This window comes from Gymnogyps californianus, chromosome 9 (genome assembly GCF_018139145.2).
Source record: "Gymnogyps californianus isolate 813 chromosome 9, ASM1813914v2, whole genome shotgun sequence".
NCBI lineage: Eukaryota > Metazoa > Chordata > Aves > Accipitriformes > Cathartidae > Gymnogyps > Gymnogyps californianus.
Genome location: NC_059479.1, coordinates 168,987 through 187,225, shown reverse-complemented (window position 1 = coordinate 187,225; position 18,239 = coordinate 168,987). Strand labels below are relative to the sequence as shown.

The window sequence follows — 18,239 nt, the reverse complement described above, 5'->3', positions numbered from 1 at the left end:
CGAGAGTCAGTGTATCTCTTGAGGGTGCTTGTTCTTGAGTCCTGAGAAATATCCAGATTTGGGAACTTTCATTCACTTCCCGCATATGTCAAATGCATTTGCTTTCTGTGAGTCAGAGCCTGGGGCTTCACCAGGCTCTGACTTCACCATCTGAAACTGAATTTCCCTTTGCTGCTGAGTCAGTCTGCCCACAGACGGGCTGTGCAGATGCCCTGTACTCCCAGGCTGAATGATTGTGGGAGTGTGCTGTACCAGACCCTAAATTTTCCATACCCTGAGGGCCCAGGAAAGTCACTGCCCTCACCGGCACAAGCAGCTCTCACCAGTCGTGGTGCTGGCAGTATTCAGGGTAGCTGAGAAGATGGCTTGTTTCTCTGAAAGCGTCCTGAGCCGCGTCAGTGGCCCCCCTCATCCATTTCTTGGGCACAGTAAGTCTGACATCCCATCCCTTCTGTGAACAGTATCCGTCTCTGTAATAGCCTTTGTAGGGGACAAGAGAAGCAGTGGATGGGGTTTGGCCCTTCCCATAATGAAACACTTGACCAAGAGATTTCTTGCAAGGGGCTTATGGCTTCTTCATCCCAGCCTTGAGCAGGGCGGGTCCAATTACTGCACCATGTTCAGTGCACAGGGAGCACAGAGTTGTCACAACCCCAAGAAGCACAGCAGTAAGCATGTGCTTTGGAGTATTTGGGGATGCTATGGAGTTAACATGGCTAAAATCACTGGAAATTCAGCCCATTGAGTGTGGACAATATTAAGAAAACAGACTCAGAAGAGAAGGACAGGAGTACTGAACTTTTAACTGCTTTCAGGCTGTCACCAACTGGGAAGCAAGTAGGAGTTAATATTATCTAACAGTGATGAATGGCCACTGCGAGCAGTCCTCTATCTCAGTTTGAATCCTGCTCACTTCACAAGCCCTCCAACTGTGTCGAAGACACAAGGTCAGATTGCATCAGCTAATTTGCTGCCACTCTGTGGCAAAAGGGGTAGGGAGACGGAGCATGAAACTGGCTGCAAATCAATGCAAGAAAAGGGTGTGGGACACAGCACACTTGGCTACCTTGGTCAGGCTCCCATTTGCAGCAGCAGCAAAGAACCTCACTTTGTGCAGTTATGCCTCAAAATCTCATTTGAGCCTCAAAATCTCATTCGAGCAAGAAAACTGATAACCAGTATGGCTCATTTCGTCTTGCTGCAGAAGGCTTTATTCTTCCTCTCTCTGCTACTCCTGATGAGTGGACAATACTAGTCTGAAAGTGCTTGGCTGGGATGGGGACCAGCCACAAAACACACTCCTTTAGAAACCTAGCTTGGAAAGCAAGCTCACATGGAAGTGCCAAAGGGTGTGGGGGTCTAGCAGAGACCTCATGACCATGAATTTATTTATCATGCAGGGCATCAGAAACAGCTTGGTCGTTAACCCACTGTGAGACAATTTGTGTTAAATACTTTATTTCTAAGTGGAAGAGGAAGGAGTTTTGGAATAGGATAAGAAAACAAGCATCGGGGGTGAATGTAGCAACCCAGGAAGACAGTGACTTCTAAGCACAAAGTGCATGACATGGCTGGTTAAGGAAACCACCCACCTAAAAATCATGTCTGGGAGTCCAATACAATCCATCCCCATGCCATTGCCACTCCTAGGTCACCTATGGCCTGAGACCTGACTCCCTACTCCTATCCAAGCACTGCAAGAGAGACTGAAAGCTGATCAGAGGCTACAGTTACCAGCTCCCCAGCAGGGCCAAAGGAGCAGGTCATAAGCATCGATAAGCCTCCTTTGTTGGGCTGCACTGGAGCCATCAGGGAATTGTCCCACAAACTGCTTTTATGATGGATAACACCAGCAGGCAGCAATGCTTTTCCCTTACCACTCACTAAAGCACAACTCGTCACAGGGCTCGTCTTGCTTGGGAAATCTGCAGCTAAGAGGCTCCACAAGAGAAAGAGCAGTGTGGTCTAGAGAAGGGAAGGGACTCTCATCTGCTTTGGCAAAGCTGTATTGCCAGGAACAGGCCCCTTTTCCCATCACTTTTGCAGTGTGTGAAGCTGTGTTGGTGAGTTTCCCAGTGACAAGCAACTCCTCATCCTTCCACACTGGGGAGCACTGGGAACATGAAAGGAGGGGGAACTGTATCTATTTCATGCTGATTCAGAGCTCAGCACAAGTTAGCAGCACTGGTCAGCATGCATAAGGGAATTTTCTGCTGGGAAAGCCTAAGCTGTTTTGCAGGAACGTGTTCTTTTTACTGACATTTGCAGGAAAGAAGTCAAAAGTGCTCTTTGTCATATGATTTAGTTTAGATAGTCCTGCGAGGAGCAGGGAGTTGGACTCGATGATTCTTATAGGTGCCTTCCAACTTGAGATATTCTACGATTCCATGAAAAGTCTTTTTTTTTACTTTCTGATCAATAAAGATGGAAGGATTTTGATGAGCTAAAAATGCCTCATTACATCTTTCTTATTTTGGACATTAATCTGTATTAATACATTATTGTGTTTGCATATTAAACACATATAGACGTTTTCTCTTGTTTTGCCTTTATTGCAGTCAAGCGGTTTTACCAAATCAAAATGAGACAATTTGGTATTCTCAAGGCGATCGTTTTCACTCTGGACCTACCTGGTGATCAGCGGGCTGTGTGACCCTGGTAACTGTCACTGGATGTGATCCTGACCCTGCTCTGCAGATTCACTTCTTATCGCCGCAAGTCTGCCTCATGACCAGGAGTCTTGGCTGGATCTGACTGCCATCCCTGGGTCTGCCCGGTTCACCTCACCTCACTCGGTACTGCGCAGCTCGGTCCTGGCTGACAAGGACCCTGCTCTGGCGGTTGTGTTTTTGTGCTTGACTCCTGGCTCCCTGACCCTTCAGGAGCCGCTGGCCGCCACTGCATCTTGACAATCTGATTCTTAAGAGATAGCCAGTTTTGGACTTTTTATTCTGATTCAAAATAAAAGCACATTACCAACTGCTGGGTTTGTGTAGTGAGGGAGGGACTACAGGCCTGGCTCCTGTCAGAAGCTGCTAGAAGCTTCCCCCAGCTCCAGACTTGGACCCGCCTCTGGCCAAGGCCGAGCCAATCAGCAACGGGAAGAAGCTGCTAGAAGCTTCCCTGGCTCCAACCCGGACCCGCCTCTGGCCAAGGCCGAGCCAATCAGCAACGGTGGTTGCGCCTCTGGGATAGCGTGTTGAAGAAGGGGGGAAGACTCCTGAGGTAGAGAGTAAAAAGGGAGAGATTAAAAAGGTGGAGGAGGATGGAGGAGGAGGAAGAAGAGCTACAGTAAAGAGAAAAGGAGAGGAAGAAGATGGAAGAAGACGAAGAGGAGCTACAGTGAGGAGTGGGGTGTGAGAGAAACAACCATGCAGACCCCGAGGTCAGTGAAGGAGAGGGAGGAGGTGCGGGGGAGCAGAGGTTCCCCTGCAGCCCGTGGTGAGGCGGCAGGCTGTCCCCCTGCAGCCCAGGTTGGGTAACGGGGGAGCAGAGATTCCCCTGCAGCCCGCGGAGGAGCCCAAAGGCCGCGACTCTGTGGTAAAGCCCGCGCTGGAGCAGTTCGTGGAGGACTGCAGTGCGTGGGAAGGACTTGAGCTGGAGAAGCTCATGGAGGGCTGACCCCCGTGGGAGGGAGCCCACGCTGGAGCAGGGGCAGAGTGTGAGGAGCCCTCCCCCAGAGACACCGTGTGATGAACTGACCAGAACCCCCATTCCCGCCCCCTGCGCCGCTGGGGGAGAGGAGGTGGAGGAATCGGGAGCAGAGCTGAGCCCGGGAGGAAGGGAGGGGCGGGGGGAAGGTGTGTTTTTAAGATATGGTTCTATTTCTCATTATCCTACTCTGATTTGATTGGTAACAAACTAAATTGGTTTCTTTTTCCCCAAAATCGAGTCTGTTTTGCCTGGGACCATAAGTGGTGGGTGATCCCTCCCTGTCCTTGTCTCGACCCACGAGTTTTTTGTTGTATTTTCTCCTCCCCATCCCGCTGTGGGGGAGGAGTGAGTGAGCAAGCGGCTGCGTGGTGCTTTTTTTCTGGCTGGGCCTAAACCACGACAGCTGGGATCCCATCTGGGATGGGAATCCTCACAAAGTCCACTTTCACTGTACATGGAAGAGTCTTACATGAATGCCATTTGGGTAGTTAATACTGTAGGAAAGAACGTCTTGTAACATCCAACACACTAGTGAGTGGGAAGTTGAAAGTTTGGGTGGGAGCAGTGCACTGATGTAAAAAGCCACCAGTTTCTCTTGCTCTCTATTGTGAATCCCAGCCTTCTCAATACCAAAATCTGCTACAGGCTTTTTCACAGTCTGCTGTCAAAGCTTGTATCCTCTCCCCTTTTTTCAGGGAGAGCCTGCCATGCCCTGTGTAAGGGTTCTGTGTCCATGGCCCGGCTATGAAAAAAGGGATGATGGCACAGCAGTCAGGCCAACACGAACAGCCTGTGCTGGGAAAGCATCTCCTCTGTGACTTCCAGCTCCAGGACTCATCGCTGAAGGCTGAGTTTGCTGCACTGAGCGTGTGGCAGGTGAGCTTGTGCATTAGGGATTGTTTCATCATTGTGCTTACCTTCCCCTGGGAGCATGACCTCTTCCCGTCTTTATCCCGCTGCTCCAGCACGGTAGGGTGCCGAGTGTCTGCACTGCGCAGCCCGGTGGTCTCGGGACCGGGGCGCACATACTCGGTGACACAACTGCACTGGCTGCGGGTGGCGAGGTGCGGGTAGCAGGGGGCTGCAGGGGGTCCTCTGTGAGAGGAGGCTGGGGGCCGCCCTGTGCCAGACACAGGCAGTTCCAGCCGGTTCCAGCAGACCCACCACAAGGCACAGCTGAGCCTGTCAGCCAAGCTGGTGGTGGGAGGGGGTAGAAGAGTCAGGAGTGAAGTTGAGGACAGAACGTACAGGGAGGGGAAGGTGTTGGTTTAATTTTTGGGTTTGTTTCTCACTATCTGAATCTATTTTAATTGGTAGTAATTTAATTTTCCGCAGGTTGAGTCTGTTTTGACTGTGATGGTAATTGGTAAGTGATCTCCCTGTCTTTATCTCGACTGACAACTTTTCCATCTTATTTTCTCTCCCCATCCTGTGGAGGAGGGGAGTGAGAAAGCGGCTGTACGGGCATCTGGCTGCTGGCCAGGGTTAACCCACTGCAATCACACATGTCATTGACCAGTCCCAGACAGGCTATATAGCATGTGATCAAATTGTCTGCAGTGTGCTTAGCTGTGCTATTAGCAATTAAGCAACGTGGCAAGATCGTGTCCTGTCTGCCTGTGTTAGACAAGCACAAGAGCTTGCTCAGGATGCTGTGACTGCTCAGGCTGTCCCTGTTTATTCCTCTCTAGGGCGTGGGCTGAGGTGACTTTTCAGGCACAAATCCACAAGATGGTCTTGAGAGCAAGCTAGACCCTTGCTTTACTGACCATGTAGACTTGGATACCCTCAGAGGCCCAGACTGAGGATGCCTGAAGGCCCAAAGGAGTCTGGATTCAAGAGCAGATGCCCTAGCTTTGACTACCAGGGGAGTACCACACATAGATGTCAGTGAAACCAGAGTAGTACAGCCACTCCTCGCTGCTGGAGTTGAATTAGTCCTGCAGCCATACATATGCTCATGAGTGCCATAGCTTGGACACGTATCTAGTTTGGGGTGAAGGCAGACAACAGGAGGTATTGAACTTTGAAAACAGTACTGTAAGAAACCACTTTCTGTTTGCATTCAAGTGATCCAGCAGACCTTGTGGCAATGGGCTGGGCAAATAACAGGACCTCCTTGTTGGACCAACTTCTCTTTGCTTTGAGGCATATGTGAAACACACCCTAAGGATTAGGGAAGTCGCAAGTACTTTAGAGTCTCCTGCAGGACAGTCTGTGATCTGTGTCCTTCCATTTCAACACAGTTGCCTTCTGGTGTTTTCACAAATGACAGCTATAACTTAAACGGGTTTTTGAAAACCACTAATCTTATTTTCAGCCCTGAGATATCTGTTCTCCAAGCCTTCAAATCCCTAACGCTAGCGTGGAGGTAGGTTTATGATTTATATATTATTAATATACAGAAAGCTATTTTTCCACAGTATCTTCTGGTGACTGGACAAACCTCAAAAGAGGCAACTCCAGCGTGTAGCCAAGATAATATATTTCTGTCTTTGCCACTTTGAAACTCAGCTGGATGATTATTCTCTGGAGTGAATTATATCATTCATTGCACTGTTCTATAAGTGTATCTTTCAAGTCATTGTTTTCCTTATATATGTAGCACTTTGACTCTCAGAAAATGAGACTCGTTCCCCAAGGATACCATAACATCTACATTACGAAGATCATGAGCAAGGCATTGAAAGCCAGTTAATGCTTGGCAACACTTCATAGATGATGATTTTCCATATACTGCTCTTTAACTGAACAACAACTATTGATCTAACCAATTCTGCTTGCCACCAGCTCCATGCAGGTTTTTTGAGCTTAGAGTACATACTCTTCCTCTGATAAACCCAGTGCTGAGTTCTCAGCAGGGTTAGATCCTTTGATCCAGAGGAACTACAGTTCCTCTATCACACCGACATTGACTTAATGTTGCTGCTGTAACTCTTGTTTTTATGACAAATAGGAGTGGACACTAACTGATGTGACAGGAACGTACATTTGGATCTAAATGGAGTTGTGTTAGAGAGCAATGCAATACCCTGTTCTGATGTTCACATTGTGCTTCCTGTGCAGAAATGGGACTGCCATGTGCATTTAGAGAGCACCCTCTTCAGGGGGCAGCAGTGAAGGCTGCTCTCCTCAATCGCAGAAAATCTGTCTCCTTGTGAAGCATCTGCTGAAAAATGGATGTACACCGGCAGAGCTGGCTAAACACAAATAAGCACTGCAGCATTCTGAACCACCTCCTAACTTTGCAGCCAGTAAGATGTAACTGTTCCAGTGGATTTGACTTGGATTCTTAAAATGGGGTTATGGCCTATGATTATATTGTGGACCCTTTACCGGACTGGGGAAAACTCAAGAACAGGCCTGGTAAATCTCTGTTAAACTGTTGCAATTAATGTGAATTTCCAAGAAGACTATATATGTCCAGAGAAAACATAGCATCACTTCGATCTGATTAAGAAAAATTCCTATGCACCAGCATGCGTGGCTCTACCCTGCTCACCCCCTCCACTCTATGCATAGCAAAGATGGGTGCAGTAGAACACCTCGACGTTCCTTCCACTGCCAGGGTGTCTCCAATTTCTCATGTGCTTTGTGCCTGAAATGTTTGCAGTGTTTTTTCTTTCTCTTTAGACAAAAACTAACTGTAATTGCATTGGAATAGAGGGAAGTTACCTGATGTTTCAATAAAAATAAAGCAGCCTTAAAATGCTATCCTGAACAGAAAAATCATAGTGACAGACAAAACATAATCAAAATTGCAATTAAAATACAGCCTTAATGAAATCTAAATACATAAATGTTATTGTATACAGAAATTTTTACTTACTAAACAAAATAATCTTAGCACATCATCCTGCTATATAAAGAATGGGATGTGGGTTTTTTTCTATACCTCAATGATACTTGTTACTTCAAAATTAAACATAGGTAACAATTAAGACTATCCAGTTAAAAGATAAATATTCCTAGTTTATGCCTTAAGAAAGCAAATAACATTATAGAGTACTGTAGATTATGTTCTTCCTCTTGAACAGCAAAAACCATGTAGAAATTTTGGCTAATAGCTCAGTGACTTTGTTACATAAAAATCAAGAACTGTTGAAATGCGTAGATCCACTGGAAGTCTCCAATGAAATTTTGATCTCACTGAGGTCAAGGAAAGGTTGCCATTGACTTCAGCAGAGCCAAAAAGGATTTGCGGTCGGAGGCCTCGCTTGCAGCTACCCGAATGCCACAGCAATTCCTGTGAGCCTGCAAAGCAGGTTATCAAACAGTGCTGGCTCTCAGGACCACAGATACTCAGTTCAGCCTGCTGCCTTCTTTACATCTGTGTGTGAGTGCAGGCAAACCGCATGTAGTGGCTTGTTTAGGTAAAATGAGGAAACAGAACATTGTTGAAAAAAAACCCCATGCTTCTTCCTCGCTGTCCGAGCAGGACCATGCACAAATCTTTCCCAGCATGCAAAATGAGATTATGGTCTGTCAGGTGATGGAGGGCATAGCTAGCATCGTGGGTTGTATGCCAGCTCAGGGAATGTGCTGTGGCCCCAGGTCATGGAACTGGGCTATGTGGTGCACATTCAGGCTATAATGCAGCATCACAGCCTGTCTCCAAACAGCTAGATGAGAGAGAGAAAATGTGGTATGTAAAAGAGCATGAGATGACGTGCAATATGGGAAAGACCCATGTGATTCAACAGGTCTGCTCAGTTGTGTATCAAGTACTGCAACCTGAGGCCTCCCCAATGGTTTGAAATATGCTAAGGCAGCAAGTAAATGCGGTAAGAACTATTTGCACTCCCTTCCCACCAAAGGGAATAAACCATGCTGAAGGTGTATTGCTAAAGGCAAAGGGGAACAGAAGTTCTGAAGTGTTAATGTTTCTTGCTCCTTTTCAGCTTCTGTTTGAAGATAGCAATGTTGTAATAGCTTTTAAATTTCACCAGGAAAATGGGTATTGGGATGATAACATTTAGCATGCCGAATACCGCAGCTAAGGCTGCCGTCACTTGGCCAACTGTGGTGAGAGGGATAATATCTCCGTAGCCCACTGTAGTGAGCGTGATCAAAGCCCACCAGAAGCAAACAAGAATGTCAGTGAAGTGCAGCTCCCCTGTGTAGGAGGGATGGCTACCGAGCAACTCCCCATAGAAAAAGAGAGAGCCAAAGAAGAGAGTCTCAAAGGCCAAAATCATCAGCAGGATGCAAATCTCTCTGAGGATAGACTTGAGGGTGTACAACAGAACCCTGAGGATCAGTGGCGTTTCTATCAGCTTGGATATCTTCAGGAGTTTGAGGAGATAGACAATGCGAACAAAGCCCAACCAAAGCCCCAGGCTTGGCATTCTCTGAATCTGTCCAGCCACAAAGAGTTCAATATAAACTGGGAAGAGGGAGAGGAAGTCAACCACGTTCAGGGGATTTTGGAAGAACAACTTCTTGTCTGGGCAGAAACAAAATCGCACAGAGAACTCAAAAGTAAACCAGAGGACACAGAAAAGCTCCAGATGAAGCAAGTAGGCAGCCTGGTGGTAATAGGTCTCATGGTTGTTGTGGGAGACCTCAGAATAGCCAACAGAGGTGAAGTTAGCAGTAAAGAACTCAAATTGTGCCTTGGTCTCCTCACAGAATATGATGACAATTCCAATGATGAACAGCAGAGAAGCAAAAGCCAAGCACTGCAGAGGGAGGAAAGGACACACATGCAATTAGTTCAACAAACAAGTATCGCATAACCTCACTGCCCCACCACAACCCCAGGATCCCCTCCACAGGCACAGTACAATCCCAGACTAATCTGTCTCCAATCACCATTGTTCTGCTCACATGGAGTGCATTTTCTCCTTCCAGATTTGAAAAATAATAGAGAAGATTCAGGTCAAAGAAAAAAACCACCTGAACTCCTATATTGGAGTTTGTAAGGAAAGGAAAATGTCCGACAGCTGGAGTAATGCGGACAGACTCACACTGAGGGCCTCTTCAGCACTAAATGTTGGCTCCAGAAATATCAGCAGCACAGAAAACATCCTCTGCAGTCTCTGACTTGTGTTTGTTGCTCTGCACGCCTGACATTTTAAAGAGGCACAGGGCATGCATTTTGTACAGAGAACAGGGACAAGAGGAGGAGAGAAGGAGGTGTCTGTTAATGAGAAGAGAGAATTTTATTTTCTCTTTTAATCTGGGACTCAAAGCATACTTATCATAGCTATGAACCCATTAGCCTTTTTCATGGACGCATTCCAGTAATCCCAAAGGACACAGGCTATGTCCATGTCCACATATAGTATTACCTTAGCACTGAAAGAGGAAAAGGGTTTTTCAAACATAGACCAAATCTTTGGCTGCCACCTGGTTCGCCAGCTGAAATCCCTTCTTTCTGTCTGGACTATGAGGCACTGGTCATCAGGCTGTTCATTTTCATCCCAAATGTTAAACTCCTCTGGCTGCACCTCTTTGTTATTCAGCTTCAGCCAGCAGCAGGATGCTAGCTGTGTCTCATTTATTTCCCAGAAAGCCAGCTCTTCTTCTAAGACTGACCTACAGGTATCAATGGGGCAGTGGAAATGTTTGGTCCTATAATAGTTCAACACGTAGCTGAAGATCTCAGCACTCCTATCAAAAAAGAACTCTTTGGTGGTGGGATCATAGTCATAGATGCTTGGGGCATGGGGCTCTGTTAGGCTGCACAGCTTGGTCCCTGGGAAGGTCCGGAGGGTGCTGCTGTATGTCTCATATCTGACTCCCCCAATATTCAGGATGATTTTTTCCTTGGAGCCTTCCATCTGTGAGGGAGGAGGGAGGTGCAAGTCCTCATAGGCTCTTGTTTATCTTCAGTCAAAAAGAGAAGAACACAAATTAAAAGAAGTAAAGCAAAGCAAGTTTTGGAGCAGGAAGGTTTTCCAGTGTACCTTATTGCAGTGTTTTTAAAGCATATTTTGTACCTGAAACCTGCATCTCCTATAGGGAGGAAGGCACTTCTGCCATTCCCCATCATGTTCAGTGCCTGATCGTAGACTCTGCTCCATGGCCGTATTGTCTGAGCACTTTTCAGGAGATGCATCAAACAAAATGACAAACATCTGGTTTGCATTGCTCTCCCTCTCAGCTTCTCCCCATGGGGACAGAGCACACAGTCCAGAGTCTGTTTCACCACATTTGTTCATATACTGTAGATAATCATTGCAATAAACTCATTTGAGGTAAAGTTCTCATTCCCAAGACATTCCTTCCACTATCCCTCCCCTCGTCTAGTTCTTCCATCTCCGCCCCCAATTTCTTTCTCCACAAGCAGTTTCTTGCAGAGACCTCCATGTGCCAAAGAGGTACACCAGTCATCAACAGCTTATTCTCCAAACAAGTCTTTAAACATACTCTCCCGTGTTGAGCCTGGCATAACAAGTTTCACAAGAGACCTTGCTGCCTGGTGGGAACATTTAGGTTGTCTGAGTTAATGATTTTTCCTTGAGTCTTCCCTGTACAGAGTCCCACTGAGCCAAACGACCTTTCCCTCCACAGGAAGCTGCTCCTTACCTAGAATCTATAGGCAGGATTCCTGGACTAGATGGAAATGCAGAACAACATACTGCCTCCTCCTTCAGGGCTAGGTGACATCTCAGAATAGCACCAGAACCTGCTGCCAAGGCCTCGGGCATTGGAAAGCATGTTCAGTTCCTTATTTCCTGTAATACATCCCCTGTTTTGCTCTTCAAAATCCAACATACCTGGGAGAAACTCGAGCCCTGCTTTGTGAACATTATTCTAAGAAGGGAGGGAAACCAAGGCTCTCTGTAGCCTCAGGAGCACGTAGGAGAGGTGCAGAATAGGGGCAGGATATTCTTGACAAAGTGACTAGGGCTGTCTTTCACCCACACGTATCCACTTTTGACTGTCTCTACCCCTCCATTTCCCCTCCATTCCTACACATTCCCATCCAACCTTCTCTTACGCTCTGCATTTCTAGTTCTGGCCCTTCTCTTCTTGTAACAGAACAAGCCTTCCTATCTTTCCTGCTTGGAGTCTCTTACCCAGAGACGGCTGCTCAGTGTGCTGAGACCATGCACGCAGAAAGTCCAGTTATCCCTCCTCCCTTTTTTGCAGAAAGTGCTGAGCATGGGAGTCACAGGTCACTTCTGCAACAAACCTTTCCACCCAGGATCAGCAGGGAAACAAGCCCTGCACCAGGAGAGACTCCCAGAAGTGAAGAACTACATACAGCACCTCATTCAGCTTTATCAGAAAAGGCTGGAAGCTGCAGCTTGGTCACACGCTCATGGCACAAGAGAATTACTGCCCATCTGCTGTCCTTGCCAATCCCAACATCTGTGAGGCTTGATGCAGCTTCACCCTAAAACTTTCACTAACTTCAATGAGAGCAGGATTGAGCATAAGGACTAAAAGTGTGCAAGGCATTCCTTAGTACTTGCTGCACAGGAATCCACACAGCGTGATTCTAAGCAGGTTAGATTAATTCAGCACTCAGCAAATTGGAGTTATATTATTGGCCTCTGTTGCCTAGCTCTCTAAAGAGCACAGTGATTTTTGAGATCCCAGCTAAACTTGCCTTTATCTGCTTAGAATGCCAGATACCTCTTGCTCAAACATAACAACCCCCATGTGAGAAACGACCCGAGAAGTGCCATTTCATATTCTTACCTTGGTGCTATTGCAGCAGCTCTGCAACCAGAAGAAAGGAGAAGAGACTGGGAAGAACAGAGACAAGTTCAGTGAAAACAGGATGTTCGATGGCTAGTCTCCAAAGCTCAAGTCTCATAGATGCCAGAAAACAAAACCAGCCAATAGCACTGAAAAGACGCAGAGGCCCCTCTCCCTTGTTCTCTGCCCTATCAGCAGTCGCTCTCCCCACTCAAGGGAATAACACTAAAACAAGAAGGCAACAACTGTCACGCCAGATATGCTCTGACTGCTCTGCCACCCCCTGCTCTACAAACAATCTCAAAGGGCCATGGTGTTTGGGAAATACGTGGAGCTCAAATGTCTTAGGACCAATTAGAGATTAAACTATCAAGCCACAGGAAGGCAGACAGAGCATTGTTCTTTCTTGGCTGTGCCTTATTCAAGTTTGAGTTAAAAAATAATACAGAAAACAACAGGAGCAAACAAAAAAACTGCCTGACCTCCCATCTTCTTGTCACTCTCCTTTTTTGGTTTAAAAGGCTTTTTCTTCATTTCTGGATGACCCAAAGCTTAATCTTTTGCACCCACTGATTTTAAATGCATTTTTGTCATTGATTACTCCCGGAAGAAGGTTGGCACATAGTTGTTAATCCCAGTCAAGAAAGGCATGCTACGTGTGAAATTTCCTTTCAGCTGACATTCCAAGGCCGTTTCTAGGTATCACCTTTGCTTACTTCAAACTCTCTGGAAAGAAAGTAGGAAAAGGAATTTCCTTATTCCCAGCAAGAGCAAGACTATTCAGGAAGGCTCTGGGGGCTTCCTTTTCAGTTATACACATGAAAAGCAGACTCCTGTCTCTTTAGAAGAAGTGTTATCACAGTTCACCTGCTGGATTTTTCATTTTAATCTACTACCTACATTACCCTGACACACTGAAATCTCTTTTCTTCTAAAAAACAGGTTTTCCATTTAGGCCTTTTACCTAGATAGCAGTCTGGTTCTTCGCTCCTCATTGGCACTTCACCCGCAGGTGCAAGTAACCTCACTCAGCCTAACCATCCAGATTCCCAAAGTACTACCTGGACACCACAGACAAGCCTGGCCTCTTCTCTCAGCCAACACCACAGCAAGGCTGCAGAAACTAGAATGGCGAATTGCTGCCAGTCTCACGTGGGACGTTCTGGGCGACAAGCCATCTTCGCCCATTGCCTCCCAGTTGTGTACTGAGCAACCGTGTAGCCAGACATCACAAGCAGAGCAACAGCACAAGCATAGTTCCCCGTAGATCCAGACTCTGAAAGCTCATGAAGCACGTGAAATCTATGCTGGTTCAGTCCTTGCTCCCTTCCATCGCTATAACAGACACCAAACTCTTTACATCTTTCTGCCTCTCCACAGAGAATAAGAATGAAAAATACTCCTTTTAATTTAATTTCTGATGTGTCTCTGAGGTTCTGGAAGCAGGTGACCTGATCAAGTTTGATGTATCCTGTATGTTCCACAGCACTGCAGTATTTGCCTTTTACAACCTTTGCGCTGCAGTTGATTTCTGAAACCCAGAAATAATCTGGCAAGCAAAATGACACATGGTGTTCCTATGCTCTGAATAAGACCCTTTGATTGCAGTAAACAGCTTGTCCTTTCAGAACATTTTCTAAGCAGATGAAAAGTGCAACTCCATTTCCAGAGAACAGGGCCCTATTCCAAGTTTTCTCCCTGCCTCATATCTTCTGAGAATTCACTTCCACTGCGTGAGGCACTGCAGGAGTTTGGCAACGAATGTCAAATCTGTTCCCTCAACCTTACACTTCTTTTGAGTAATGAAACTCTTGTTTGAATTTGGCCTGCATTTATTAACAACAAAGAACAAGGTAGACTTTTTGGGGGGGAGGCAGGGAGGAGGAGATTGAAGCTGTAATGAACCGAGGCATTTTTCAAAGATGGTATTTTAACAGAACTCATCCAGCATTTCTTTCCCATAATCTTGGGTATTTAATAAAATAAGTACTTTGTACAGGGCAGAAGTTCTATAATTTTTTTCCCATTCACACATATTCAGGTGTACATGGTCTCAACTATGCACTCAGGCACACTCGTGTTTTAGTCTAAATTAGGGGGGGCTTCATTAACTGCATTTGTGCTAGAACATAAGAGGAGTTTTAGCTTTCCAGTATAAGCATTTCTTCAGAGAATGTTCATAAAAAGCTGGTGAGGATGATTAACAGTCTTGCAAACAAAATCCTGCTTTGGAATATTGAACAAAAAAGCTTAAGCTATCCTAAAGGCCTGACAGCCTTGGGGAAAGACCAAGCTACTCTTTAGGTGCTGGAAATAGCACCAGAACCTACAGGCTTAGCTTTTCTACTAGCAAAACCAGTGTAAGTAGCTTCTGTGGACTTCCACCCCCAGTGCTCTTTTCCCATCCTGTGTTTTGGTTCTACCTCCCCTCTGACGCCTAACACAAGCGTATTCCTGGCATTATGCAAACAGGTCAGTGAAAAGTTTAAAAAAAAAGCTTCCAAAAATAAGGTGATTTATAGCCTGGATCATTTATTGATTCAGCCTGCTGCAAAAACCTGTAAAATGTTGCAACTGGAAAGAAGAGCAGTTAAGTCTTCTGCAAGCGCAGATACGTACAGCCCAGGCCGGGAGGTGAGGGGCACTGGAAGCATCTGTACGATATGCACTGCTCCAGTCAGGAGAGCTGCCTCCTCCGTCTCCCTTCAGGCCCGTGGCAGCCCCGTCTTCCCAACAGCGCCGAGTTCAGTAGGGTCATGCCCATACGGCGTGAAGCCCTACATTATCCGGCTGCCTTCGCCTCTTGCTGCAGGGACGGCGTTCCACATCCCGCCAAGCGCAGCACCCTGCCCGCCAGTCCTCTGGCCACCCTTCCTCGCACCGCTCCCTCCGCCCTGACCCCAAACGCATCTCGCCCTCCCTCAGCTCCCCGCAACGACACAAGGGGAGAGCGCGTCTGTTCTGCACCGGCCTCAACGCACCCAAGCCGCTTTTCGCCGGGGACCAGAGGCCCTGCGGCCAACCCCCGGAGGAGGCCCCCCCGCCCTGCGCCCGGCAGACGAGCCCCGCGGGCAGGCCCGGCGACCCCAGGCGGGCCGAGAGCCGCCGCAGGCTCGGGCCGCCGCACAGCCCGCCCCGGAAGCGGCCCCCGCGCGCCCCGCCCCGGGGCGGGGAGCGGAAGCTGGGCGCGGATGGGCGGGGTGGCGGCGGCGGCATGGCGGTGCGCGCCGAGCTGGCGTGGCGCCGCGGGCGGCGGCGGTGTTTGTCCCCGGCGCGCAAGCGGCTGAGGCCGCTGCGGACTGTGGTGGCGTGGAGGGGCAGGGCGGAGTGGGACCAGGTGATGGTGGGGCTGTACTGCGGGGACAGCCGGCTGCAGCAGGAAGCGCTGGACCGGGTCTCGGCCTGGAAGAGTCGGTACGGGCTGTACTCCGCGGGCAGGGAGCGCGCTGCGGCCCTGCGGGGCCGGCCCTGCCTTCTGGGCTGCCGCCTCTATCCCCGAAGCGGCCCTGCCCGCCCTCCGCCCCAGGCTGCTCCCGACGCTCTCTGTCTCGGGCCCGTGGGGCGCCCGGGAGCCGGCCGCAGCGCCCCGGGCCGGGGGTTGTGTGTGCAGACCGCCGGTGCTGCCGGGCAGGCAGCTCCGTCCTGCAGGGCGCCTTCTTCGTGCGGTAGAGTTCGGGCACGTAGCTCATGGCAGAAGTAGGCCGGCCCCGTGGGTGCCAGGGGAGGCAGAAGCCCTGCATGCCCGCAGGTTCACAGACTGGTTTCTCAAGGCAGCGTGCTGCAGCGAGCATATCCAAGGCCCCCAAATCACCTTGTTCTGTTTGTGTTGCCCCTGCTGCATCCGTACGCGAGACCAGTCTAGGTAGAGCTTCTTGTATTGTGTATGTGCTTAGCATATCAGTAGGTACTCATTTAACACATGCTTAGGGGTAGCCATGTAATCACTCTGTTCCAGATAAAAGCCTTCTGGAAAGAGCCTGTGATGCTGTCTTTCTGCATACGTTTCTCAGGCTGTTGCGTACCACAGCACAAAAAGTAGCCGGAAAGCCATGCTTTTTGCAGAGGGAGCGTATTCTTGTGAGACTGCTCACCTGTTTTTCCTTTATCTCTAGGTATGGTCCCAAAATGCCTCTTGCAGTGGATTGCACTGCTGAACTGATTCGTTGCAAGGTCCTGGATTCATCTGGCAGATTGAAGTCGCATGAGCTTATCCTCTCTTATGGGCTGGCTCTCGTGAGGTAGGGCTCTGAAGGCCTGTATGCTGTGAGAGAGAGAGACTTGGACAGATAGCATTATTCAGCTGTCTAATTTCACTTTGCAACTCTGGGACCACAGTGTTATACAGCATTTGTGCAACAGTACAGGGGGATTTGTCTCTGGGGTTCCAGGTTTCTCTGCAGCTCTTGATAGTCTTCTGTCTTTTCTGTAACCTGCATGCAGGTTTGTCAACTTGATCACAGAAAGGAAACAGAAAATGGTCAGCATTCCTCTGAGACAATTAGCCAGAGAGGTAAATATTTAATAAGAGTTACTTGATAACTTATGTATATATGGAGAGCATATGCATTGTCTGTTAATAGCACTGGGTGGAGGGAGTCAGGGGGGGTGTCATTCTTTTGTAACCAAAATAATGGATATAGATGCCAGTTCTTTCCAACTGCAAAGTCTTAAAGATGCTTGATGTAATTAGATCTAAAACTTTGTTCTTTAAAGTCAGATTAGGAGTAACAAAGGCTGATGATCACTAAAGCCTTTTGAATCATGTGTGATCAAAAGTCTTGACTAGTTAAAGTTAGTTGTCCTTAGGAAAGTTGCAAAAAATTGCATGCAACGTAGAGTGTGTATGATTTGAGTATTATAAATGATATGATTTGTATCTTTGATATACAAACTGTCATCCAGAATGTTTCATCAGTTTAAATATAATTAACTGCTGCTAAGTATCTCATTAAATTATACATAGCGTCTCTGTATAAAAAGACATGTGGTGTTGCAAGTAACGTTGAAGAACTTAAACTGTAAAATCCCAAGTTTCTGTGGATCCTAGGCCACAGGAGGAGTGGGATCAGAGAGGAGGGGATCTCAGCCCACCCTTGACGTGGGAGGCTGGGGGACTGCGGTGCAGGAGTGGCCTGGAAGAGGCTGTTCCCACCCAGGCAGAGGTTCTCTGCAGCCTTGCAGGGCTGCATACAGTTGTGGCGTGATGGCAGTGGGAACTGTGGGCTAACGCCCGTGGCTGTTCTTCCAGGTGGATATCCCCATCTGGGTTGTGGATCTCCGTCACGAGCTGACCCACGGGAAGCTGCCGCGGCTGGCTCTGTGCCGCAAGGGTGAGTGCTGCCGGAGGGCGGCATCGGGAGGGCCTGGCCTGAGGCGCGCTCGGGGTGGCAATGCCAGTGCCGCAGGCCCTGAGGGGAGCACCCCTCCCTCCCTCCGTTTTGGGGCCCTGCAGGGCAGGCAGCGGGCTCGTCCTGGCAGGGAGAGTTGCGGTGTGAGGCACCGGGAGGGTTTGCCGCTGCCCTGTGGGGGTAGCTGAACTGTGTCCGGTGGCTCCAGGCTGTGGTGCATCCCAGGGCGGGTGTTCAGAGACTTTCGCCTTCCCCTGAAAAGAATTCTGGAAACAATAGTTCGGCCCTCTTGCTTCTTTACAGCACAGGACGTTCATCTCAGGGAAAGAGGTAGATGCTTTTCCTGATGGTTTAGAGATACTTGAGACTCTTAAAAAATCCCATTTAGGGAGAAATGCAGTAGGTACTGCAAGCCTGAATGAATGACCAGCTCGTGGCGTTTGAAGGGATTCCTGGGAATTTTGGGTTAAGCACTGAGGAGCCAGTTCAGTAACCTTCAGCAGGGTTCTTAGATTGAGTTGGGTAGTGAAATAGTGATGGGAGAAAAGGGATTTTCTTTCCATTCTATCTAATGTATGCCTA

At 48.1% G+C, this 18,239-nt stretch overlaps 2 protein-coding genes across 3 annotated transcripts in view; one reads left to right on the top strand and one right to left on the bottom strand.

Annotated features, from left to right (window-relative positions):
- The first annotated feature begins 5,014 nt into the window (after window positions 1-5,014).
- The window catches only part of LAS1L (LAS1 like ribosome biogenesis factor), a 47,322-nt gene continuing 34,097 nt past the window's right edge, over window positions 5,015-18,239 (top strand). Inside the window, exons 1-4 of one of the 2 annotated variants that reach the window (XM_050901574.1) lie at window positions 5,015-5,020; window positions 16,422-16,547; window positions 16,750-16,819; window positions 17,558-17,639. In XM_050901574.1, coding sequence (XP_050757531.1) covers window positions 16,435-16,547; window positions 16,750-16,819; window positions 17,558-17,639 — 265 coding nt within the window. In that variant the 5' untranslated portion in view covers window positions 5,015-5,020; window positions 16,422-16,434. Of the gene's footprint in view, window positions 5,021-15,523; window positions 15,724-16,421; window positions 16,548-16,749; window positions 16,820-17,557; window positions 17,640-18,239 lie in introns of those variants that run through there. The other variant, XM_050901573.1, reaches the window with a different exon arrangement.
- On the bottom strand, window positions 7,364-10,467 carry LOC127019513 (potassium voltage-gated channel subfamily C member 1-like). The gene is made up of 2 exons (XM_050901575.1): window positions 9,948-10,467; window positions 7,364-9,335 (listed from the first exon to the last, which is right to left on the bottom strand). Exons 1-2 carry the CDS (start codon window positions 10,437-10,439, stop codon window positions 8,532-8,534), a joined length of 1,296 nt encoding a protein of 431 aa, XP_050757532.1. The 5' UTR covers window positions 10,440-10,467; the 3' UTR covers window positions 7,364-8,531.

Bases quoted from the DNA above. Each gene is read 5' to 3' on its own strand.
- LOC127019513 (XM_050901575.1), bottom strand. From the start codon at position 10,439: ATGGAAGGCTCCAAGGAAAAAATCATCCTGAATATTGGGGGAGTCAGA. The intron at 9,336-9,947 runs GTAATACTATAT...CTCCCTCTGCAG, and splicing joins TTTCCTCTTTCAGTGCTAAG to TGCTTGGCTTTTGCTTCTCT.